Source organism: Odontesthes bonariensis, chromosome 10 (assembly GCF_027942865.1).
Source record: "Odontesthes bonariensis isolate fOdoBon6 chromosome 10, fOdoBon6.hap1, whole genome shotgun sequence".
In the NCBI taxonomy this organism is placed as follows: Eukaryota; Metazoa; Chordata; class Actinopteri; order Atheriniformes; family Atherinopsidae; genus Odontesthes; species Odontesthes bonariensis.
In genome coordinates, this window is record NC_134515.1 from 26,284,079 (window position 1) to 26,294,192 (window position 10,114).

Consider the following 10,114-nt stretch of genomic DNA (forward strand, 5'->3'; position numbering starts at 1 on the left):
TTACCATTTCATTGCCAGAAATCTTTACACAGTGAAAGAATATACAATATTCATATATACTCAGATGTTTGCTGAGATTAAGACGAGAACGTTGAAATCACCCAGGTGTATCTATAGAATGTGGAGGTGGTAACAAAGCATTTTACAATTGGTTACAATGTAGACATCTGTCATCTGTTTGGCAGTCAGCATTTTGTCTCAGGAGTTAGAAACAATATCCACATCACATCGTTGCAAGCAGTTATGGCTCTATCCCACATATTCTGTTTACTGCTGAAAAAAAAAAAAAAACAAACTGAAAAAAAAAGGGCATGCAAAGAAATACATACAAATAACTGTACTGCAGCCAAATTCTTCACATAATCTGCAGGCAGAAGGACGTAGAACAATGGCAATAAAGTTAATTAATCACATTTTCCTGCTGAGAGATATGAGTATGTGTTTCTGCCGCAGCTCTGAACAGAATTAGAGTCAGACTTATTGAGGGAAACAGAAGCTATTTCCAGGAAGAGGGCATGAGAGAACAAAAATCCCCACATTCATCCTGTCGCTGGTTAGTGTTTAGTCAGAGTACACTACTACTACTACTATTCCCAATGTGCAACTCAAAAGGATGTTATGTAAGCCTACAATGACAGGTGAGAGTTAAATATTAAGCTGTTGAGACAAAACATAGTTTTTCAGGTCAAATCAGTTCACTTATGAATCATAGGCACTACGCTGTAAACCTGCAATGCCTACAGCAGCACAAAAAACTGGGTCTCCTGGCACTTGAACACACCATCAAAACGGCCTCCAACTGCCAGCCAGAATGTACAATCTACTCTTGTGCAAGAAGGCATGACTTGCCAGGGCAGAAGAGAGCAGTAGTGCCAACATTACATAAAAAGGGAAAGCAGAAGATCACATCAATTTAAAAAAAAGCTTTGTGTTTTTTCCATGATGTCATACAAAGCTGATCTCCAGTCATAACGATCAGCTGGTCCTCAGTTTCTTCACTCTCCATTACCATGTTGTTGTAAAAGTGTTGCTTGTTTTGGAGACGTGAAAGTGGCAAATGAGAAGAGTTTGTATGAGGCTTGTTAAATTTTCGCTGTTTGCTTTCTGTAATCCCTGCCACCTCCCTTCTACTGCACTCATTCTCTATGCTGAACAGCCAGTAAGAGAGAGCTCTCAGACCGAGAGACACAATGCCGATTCTACACCTTGAATCAGCTGCAGTTAAACGTCGATTTGAGTCCCACCACAGTGGCGGAGAGTAAACACCCAAATTACAAGAGACAGATGTTAACCGACGCTCCAGATGTGCCTGATGGACAATTGTCAGCTTGTTGTATAAGGCCCCTAAAATTAAAGATATAACTTAAAAATCAAACTTTATTACAGAGTTACAGTACACAAATTTGGACATGGGAAAAATATTCTTCATCTCATTCGTTTTGTTTCCAGCCTTGGGTTTTTCCAGTTGAGTTTGTGTGGGTGGGCCTCATGGTGCGTTCAGGGGGCACCTCACTTCAGTAAAATCCTGTCTACGGCACTGAACCTTGTAATCAGTTGATGCCTGTTGTGAAACTGGTCTGAGGCTACTTTATACACACATTCTCTTTGCATAGCATTTAAATACAGGTCAGAGGAAATAGAAACAGATTCAGTTACTTTAAACAAAACAAAAAAAAAAACGTAAGGTAAGGATTATTGATAAAGTGCGATGATTTGTTAAAAATCAAACTGCTCATAAGAAAACATACTTAAAGTTATAATGGTTTTGAATAATCAAAACTAACAGTTTAAATCATTCTATTCATGCTTGTTGCCGTTGTAGCTACTATTCCTTTCAATTATTTTAAAAACAGCATTATTATTCTAAAGTTTGGACTGCAAATGTGTCAGTTTAGACTTCGATTTTTCTTTTAAACTAACAATTCATCCAATATGTCAATGAATCAGGGCGTTTCTCTGTGTGTGTATTGTTAATTAATTCACAAACAGCCCAAAAATCAGGAGGTAACGTTGAAACATGCGATACTTTTTTTTCTGAGGCAAAGGATCTGATTATTTTCTCCGGCTAACTTGATAAGATGGGCTCTCGTGCACCCCCATGCGGCTCGCGCACTACGCAGCGCTCATTGGTTGGCGCGACAATATAAAGTTCCGCAGTGACTCCTCCACTGACTGCTGCCCAGCTTCACGCGCTCGCCCTCAGACCTCAGGAGCCTCCTACGGACCCGACTCACTGGAGGAATTACCGAACTTTAGCCGCATTATCATTACCTCTGAAAGTCCCCCTGTTCTATTTATCTTCGCCATGAAGGAGAGGAGACTCACCCAGCCTTTCGTAGCGAGGTGTAAACTGGTGCTGGTGGGAGACGTCCAATGCGGTAAAACAGCGATGTTGCAAGTCTTGGTGAAGGACTGCTACCCAGAGGTAAGACGCTGCTGCTCACATCCAAAGTCTGCAGACACTTTGGGCCGACAGTTGAAACTGTAGCCCAGGAAGATTGGAATTTAAGATGAAACATTAGGGGAAAAGATGGCTGTGTTTCTTTTATTGATTAAGAATAACTGCGTACTTTTTTAAAAAGGGTTTTTAGGTAGCCTATGTTACTAGGACTGTATGATTCTGTTTATTTTCATATTTCTGATATATATATATTTTTTATAGATTACTAGCTTTTTTGAGCATTGCCAGTACTGTATAACTTATTTGAGTATTGGATTTGACACTCGCAGTAAAAGGTTTATTTTCATACAAGCTTCACAAGCCATAGTTCAACATGCTGTTCAAATAGTTTCAAATTGGAATAAATACACCTGATGTACTGTACATAATAATGTATTACCCCACACAAATTAGGTTGATTTTTTTAAATGGAAAAAAACCCACAAAAAAACTGCGATCAGAGACTGATACAAAACAGCCAAACTCAGTTTTTGTTCCTCTTTCAGTAGTTACCGCAGATGATTTATTGCAGCTATAATAATAATCATAAGTAATGATTTCTCATTGAAGCCTGTTCTCCTGTTGTCCACTTGTAGACTTATGTCCCCACTGTGTTTGAGAACTACACCGCTTGTCTGGAGCTTGAAGACCAGCGGGTTGAGCTCAGCCTTTGGGACACATCAGGTGAGCATCCAGCTCTGATATCACTGGCTTTTACAGAAACTGCGCGTTGTGCAAGGCTGTGATCTCCGCTCCTCCTCCACAGAGTCAACAGGCATTGGAATCTCTCTCCGGGCTCTAGTCTGTGCCGTGGTTGAGCAATGAGCTAAATTGGCCAGTTTCGGTCTCGTATTGAGGGGGCTGACAGTTGGAACCCGTCTACCCTCCCGACAACTCAGTCGGCCACGAATCGTATAATGATTGTAAATGAAGCCCAAGTCTCTTTTATTGTTTCACTTGCACGTGTTCAGACAGACGTCTGTCAGTCCTGTTCTGATGAGTAACTTCCATTTCTTTCTGCGAGTAAAAGAATAAAACCCTGCGATTGAGTCGATTTCCACTCAACTCAACTATACCCAGATGTGATACTCCAAATTTCAAACACTCCAAATGAACAATGGTATAGATTCGAGAAAAGGAAATAAATGCTGAAAGTGAACTTTGAGACGATCGAAAACTTGGCGTTTAAATCAAACTTTTGCCGTTGTTATGGTTCTTGTATGGGTGTGGCGGGTTTTAATGAGACGCATGCATAATCAGTTCTTAGCTTTGTTTGCTTGTTTATGTGGCGTGGGCAGATTAGGTTAATGAATAATAATGACCTTATGAGAGGGCAAAGCTTGGCAAACGTGACTCATTTCCCTGACCTCTGACCTCGTTTTGAAAGAAGTCATACATCAGCGTGACAAAAGACCTGCATGTAATTTATCCAAGAGTACAAACGGAGCATAATGTCTTCAAACATGTGGAATTTTAGGTAAAAAAAAAAACGGGGGTCGAAAAAGCCAGGATGTTACATACCACATGACATCACAGGTGAAATGGAATGATGACAAAAAGAAAACAAAAAAACAGCCAGTCAGCCCTTCTCTTTGGTTTTTGGATCACTGTGTGAGAAGATGAATTGCTGCAGCCCACTGACCCAATGATACAGGAGAACTCAAGAACTGGATCAATGGAAAATGAACCCGGCCAGGGCAGCGTGGTTCTCCTTCATAACAGCGCCCGGCTGACATTAGAGCCCGAGGCTTTGTGTTCAGAGGAAGTTGAGCAGTGCCAGTTGGCCCGCAAAGGGGTTTTTTCACAGTGGAGGGGGGGCGCGGGGGGTGCCTTCTCCATGCTGGGGGTGGATGTCTGCACGTGTGTGTGTGTGTGTGTGCGCGCGTAGAGTTGCTGTGAACAGAAGGCACAAGTGAGGGATGCTGGGAGAAAATGTACACTTGACCTTCATCGCTGCCGTATGGTGTGCGTTTGTGTGCTGCCTGAAAAAAAACAAAACAGCGTTATGTAACTGAAATGTAGGTTTGTGTGTTTGTCTCCCACGGAGTAAAAACCTTTCTGGACAGTCACCCTTTCTGCAAGGAAGCGTTGCATAAGACTGATTTACATTAGCAGCACAGACGTACACACGCAGTCCTCATCGGTTTGGCCTTTTATTTGTATTCTCCTGCTCCCGCGTCTGTCCCTAAGCTTTTGGGGCTACAGATAAAAGTTACCATTAAGGTTAATTTTTAGTTTTCAGATATAATTCACTATTAAACAAAAAATATCCAAGTTGGCATCTTCAGACATTTTTACTTCGTTTGACCAACAGTCCAAGAAAAAAAAAAAACACGTCCAGAGGCTGGAAAATAAGGATATTTGAAATTCTTTGCTTGCAAAATAGTAGTTTATTAAAATCAGTTGACTTTCTGTCTGTCAACTAAGCGCTTGCATAGAAACGGAAAGGGGAGACTTTCAGCTTAAGGTTTGGCCCGTTTCATCTCTCCTCAAGACAAGTCTGATCTTTCTCCCCGTGCGTGATGATGAGAGCATTCCCCCACCTTTTTTCTGTTTTCGTGACTGCAAAGCAGTTAATTTCAACAGACGAGCTTGTGTTTGCTCAGCTAAAAGGATTGTGCGCGCGTGTGTAGTTGTGTGTTCAGGCAGGGGACTGCTGATGCGTGGGAGGCGGTTGGAGTTAGAAGTTGTGTCCTCTTTAGATCCGTCTGCCTCCTCTTTCTCAAGCCTTACATCACCCCGGATGGTTATATGTGAAATGTGCTTTGATTCCCACAACGAGAAATGCTATTGATAGGTAGGTCTTGTATAAGTAGTCCTACTTCGCAGAGTTAAGTCCAAAATCTAGACAGGTTAAATAACCAATGGGATTCTTTTTTTGGAAAGCATTTCATTAATGCTCCAGGAGACTGCCAAATCAGGACAACATGATTGTTAGTTTGTTATATTGCATCCTCTTATAGTTGCAAGGTTAGCTTTTTGTGCACATTTGGCCTTTGAGAACAGGACTAGGAAATTAAATCTTTAGTGTTTTTGGTGAGTATTGATTGGGGGGCAGAAGGAAGACAATAGAGAGCGGACATCCTGTCGGTCTGTTTTTAGCACAGGAGCCTTCCTGAGAGTTAAAAAAATGACACATACTTGTGCCGTTTATGGAAACGTAAGCAAAGTATGTTTCCTTCAGACTTAATTTTCCATAACTGGAATGTGTGATTACGTGTGTGTGTGTGTGTGTGTGTGTGTGCGCTAATGGTCTTGTTTCTTTGGATTTGTGGGGTCTGGAAACTTCTGGGCACCAAAATGGCGGACCCAACAAATTGAAATGGTATAGTTGAAACATTCGGCAACCTGAATGACTTGTTTCAAAGTCTTAACTCCGGAAACATGCAGTTGGAGCCAAATTTAGGGAATATGGACTTTGATGTTATTTTTTATTTTTTTTTAAATCACAAGGTTATTACACTTTAAAAACTTTTTAGCTATAAGAAACAAATGATAGTTTTAGACAAAATGCTGGAGGGAAACAGCAGATCTTTCTCTGTTCAACACAGACAAAATCCACTTTCAAGCAGCTTCAAAGCCCATACCTTATTTGTAAAATCTAGATGAATTTGAGTGTGTACCTTTTGCAAAACAAAACCTTTACTCTGTCACACTCCTGTTTCTCCAGGTTCTCCATACTACGACAATGTTAGACCTCTCTGCTACAGTGACTCGGATGCAGTGCTGTTGTGCTTTGACATCAGCCGACCGGACACGGTAGACGGTGCGCTGAAGAAGGTATGAGCTGCTGCGATTCCCTTTAGGTGGCATCCTCCTCGGTTCATCATCTGCCCTCTCTCGTTCAAATGACAGCCGGGTGACAACTCTGTTTTCTTCTCTTTGCAGTGGAAAGCAGAGATTCAGGACTTCTGCCCGAGCACTCGAATCCTTCTCATAGGCTGCAAGACGGATCTGCGCACCGACGTGTGCACTCGCATGGAGCTGTCCAATCAGAAACAGGCTCCGATCTCCCATGAACAGGTTTGATTATTATTATTATTTTTTCCATGCCTTCTGTCTGTTTGCCTCCCATCTAAAACGCTGCACTTCATCTGATACTCACCGTTACTTTGTAGGGTTCATCCTTGGCCAAGCAGCTCGGTGCTGAGGCCTACCTGGAGTGCTCAGCCTTCACATCAGAGAAGAGCATCCACAGTGTTTTCCGTACGGCGGCTCTAGCTTGCATGAACAAACTCCAGCCTGCCAGCAAACCCACCCCGGTCCGCCGCCTCTCCAAAAGACTGCTACACCTGCCCAGCAAGACGGAGCTCCTCTCCTCCACCTTCAGCAAGGACAAGTCCAAAAGCTGCTCCATCATGTGAATACAGCTGAAAGCATATTGGGGAGGGTGGGGGTGGGGGGAAGGACAGGTGAACTCTACTGTAGCTGGTTCAGTGTGCGGCATCCTCCCTAAACTCCTAAACGTCTTTCTAAAAGCTTTTCTCTATTCAACTCTGCTAAAAGAAATGATTTGGTGTAGAATTTTAACGGCTCCCATACAAGCAGAGCACAACATCCACTTTAAGGTGCAGACCCACATAGAAGTTACTGTGAATCCACTCGAATAAGGTCAGCACCTTCTTTTTCCCCCCTCAGAGGAGGAAGTTGTAAACACTTCACTGACTGCATTAAAGTGATGAAACCCTTTTGAAGTTCTGATGGTAGTGCCCTTTCCCATCCATCTCTCTGTGTGAGCGCCTGTTAAAGGTCACACTATGGCCTGAGCGACAGGATGAAACGTAAAATCTGACAGTGACGGGCAGGGATATCTACAGGAATGCGGCTCTGGGAATTTTAAAATGCTGGTCCTTGAAGGAATGATTCCCCAGCTGACCCCTCTCAGTATTTCATTTGGAAATTAAAGTTGACAACAGATTAAAAAACGAAAGAAGTGGAGGGAAGGGAAGGCTTTTGGCAGGGTTCATTTGCAAACGGTGGTGGGAGGACAAACTGAGAGCCCATCTGAAGGAGTGCAGCGTGACTCAGCACTCGCGTGAGCCACCAAGTCGACGAGGGTGGACGCGCTCTGTTAAAGATCCTGCACATGCCTTTGTTTGGAGTCGAAAATGAAATCATTCTTTCTGGGTCTTCAATTGATAAAATAGCAGGTTATCAACAAGCTTTGTGTCTGAATTCTCTTCCTCATCAATATTTGAAGGGATTGGGCCCTTTGGGGCAGTAAACATGTGCTCATTATGCTTCATACGCTCGTGATGCAGGGCCGAGGGAGTGTTGCACGCTAGTATTATAATGGTTCAACAGTCGAATCGATAATGCAGAACTATATGCGCCGTCTTTTCCATTCCCCACGCTCTTGGCACCTAGTTTGCCGATTATTGACATTCTCAGTGAAGCCTTCTTGCAATAAGGCGGTGGTGAAACCCAGCACCGCTGCTGTTCCCCAAACCTGTTCTTCTCTATTAGAACTGCATTCTTTAAATCCAGCCTCTTTTTGACAGAGGTGGCAGAATCTGAGGCAGGGTCAGTGCAACTTTGTTTAGTTGTAGATTCCAAGGACAACGTGGCGTGAACAGTTTGACGTGTAAAATGGGCGTTTCCCTCCAAGCTGAAAACAATAATTATTAATATGTGCATTAATGCCCCTGTGAGGAAACGGAGGAAGAAAGATTAATTGAATCCTTCAAACAGGCTGGTCCTGTCTTCCTGTTTTTTTTATTTTTATTTTTTTTCATTTCTTCTTTGATTGTTTTCTTTAATTACCGTGGAAAATGGGATATTTTCTGCTGGATGTTTCTACTCGTGGCTGTCACTGGTGTTTATTTTCTTTTTGTAGCTGTTGACGTTGTGCTCACTGGAGTCGTCTGGCATTAGCGGCTGTTGACAGCTCAGCTAATGGAAGACTCGATGATTTGTAGGTCTGCGCCACGAAGCCCAGCAATGTGCAGAACAGTGGAATTGAACGCGTTGCCTAGCAACTGTGGGAGCAGGGGCAGTTCCTGTCTCTGACGGAGGAAAGGATGGCACTCGGAGAGGATGCCTCACCTGTTCTTTGTAGCATTAGACAGAAGCCACGCGGAGGCGATGGCTGGACATGTAAGGGAGTGGTGGACTGTTCGATGTGTTCTTGTGGTTTCAGAAGACCAGACGCTGGCGGCAGCCGCGGGTTGTGTGTTGGAAGCAACACGGAGTCTTAAAGGTGTCTGTAGCACCGCTGCAGTCATCATTTGCCCTCGCAGAGCTGTCTGGCGTTGTCCCGCAAGTTGCTTTTTGTGAAATATACACAAACCGTGTCTCGCAGTTTCTCTTGCTCGTTTTTTTTGCATATCTGTTTTTGTAAATATCCTTCTTCATGAAGCTGTTTATTTAAAAAAAAAAAAAGAAAAAGAAAAAAATGTCCCTGAAGTAAAACAACATGCTTGTATGAAGTAGCCTGTTGTGGCTTCAACTGTTGACTGGATTCTTTGTTATTGCCATTCTCTCTTTAAAACATTTTATTTAAATAAATATGCTTGAGGTTAATTTACAAGCGAGTCTTTCTTTCTGCAATAACCCGACCAAAGTCGAACCTTTTTTATGGATGAAGTCAAGTAAGGTTTATGCTATTGTTACCATATATCGGCTTGACTGGTTTTTGGAGTCTGTGCCATGTACAACAACCTTACATACTAGGTTTGAAAACCATCCAAAAAAGCCTTCAACAGGAAGACAATGGAAGGAAAAAGGGTCCCTCGAGTAGTGCAGGGCAGACGGACATGCATTAGATGTTGTGTTTACTGATCACTGATTTCAAAGAACTACACATAAAAAAGGGGAATACCACCTTTATTAGACACAAGTTGTATATTTAAAAAAATCAGTTTGACACCCATCATATTACTTTGTCAAAACTATACCAGATGGCATTTTTCACCCAAGGTTGATGAGTTCTATCAAAGTAGAGCAAAAGATTATTTGGGTAATTTAATCAAATGTAAGGCTCCACGAGAGGGTAAGACCGATTACTTGGCTGCACATTGTCTATTTTGTCTTGAGGATGAATGATAAAATTAAAAATTAAAAAAAAAAAAAAAAAAAAAGATTTCACTGGTCAAGGGCACAGCAGTCCACATTCACATTCCTCTCAAAGAAATACCATGATACAGACGATGCAATATTGTGTGTGCTAGGAAATATATTCCCAAGAATACATTGAACATCGCGTGTGGTAATATGTGGCCTACAATTACATGACGGTACCAGCTATACAGTTAAGTGTGTATGTTACGCCACTGAAGCGTGAACACAGCCTTAAGGAATCAAGCCTTCCCAAACACACACACTTACATCTTGTGCCAAATTCATACATTACATTGGGAATGACCCTAAAAAAGGAAAAAGTCCTGAGGCTTCCTACTTAGTCATATCGATTAATGTTTTTCAGTTGATATCAATTCTGCATGTATTTGGAGGTATAGAAATATATAAAAGTTCCTTTTTATTATGACAGGCTGCATTCACAAGTGGGACCCATTTATTTTCTAGGCTCATTGATCAGAGGCTGGTTAGGTTGTCTCTGGAAGGAGATAATGCAGATATTTTACATTCTGTCATGTTGCCCCCCCCCAGAAAGTTTCTGGGGAATTGCATGTATTAAACATGTGTTTAGTTCTGTCGGTGAAGTGTTTGCGCTTG

At 42.2% G+C, this 10,114-nt stretch overlaps 1 protein-coding gene across 1 annotated transcript; it reads left to right on the plus strand.

The window, feature by feature from the left end:
* Window positions 1-2,082: 2,082 nt before the first annotated feature.
* LOC142390334 (rho-related GTP-binding protein Rho6-like) lies at window positions 2,083-8,969 on the plus strand. Its single transcript, XM_075475736.1, has 5 exons — window positions 2,083-2,425; window positions 3,037-3,124; window positions 6,111-6,220; window positions 6,329-6,463; window positions 6,559-8,969. The coding sequence occupies exons 1-5, from the start codon at window positions 2,099-2,101 to the stop codon at window positions 6,802-6,804; spliced, it is 906 nt and encodes a 301-aa protein (XP_075331851.1). The 5' UTR covers window positions 2,083-2,098; the 3' UTR covers window positions 6,805-8,969.
* The last annotated feature ends 1,145 nt before the right edge of the window (window positions 8,970-10,114 follow it).

Bases quoted from the DNA above. Each gene is read 5' to 3' on its own strand.
- LOC142390334 (XM_075475736.1), top strand. From the start codon at position 2,099: ATGCGGCTCGCGCACTACGCAGCGCTCATTGGTTGGCGCGACAATATA. The intron at 2,426-3,036 runs GTAAGACGCTGC...GTCCACTTGTAG, and splicing joins TGAAGGACTGCTACCCAGAG to ACTTATGTCCCCACTGTGTT. The intron at 3,125-6,110 runs GTGAGCATCCAG...CTGTTTCTCCAG, and splicing joins CAGCCTTTGGGACACATCAG to GTTCTCCATACTACGACAAT.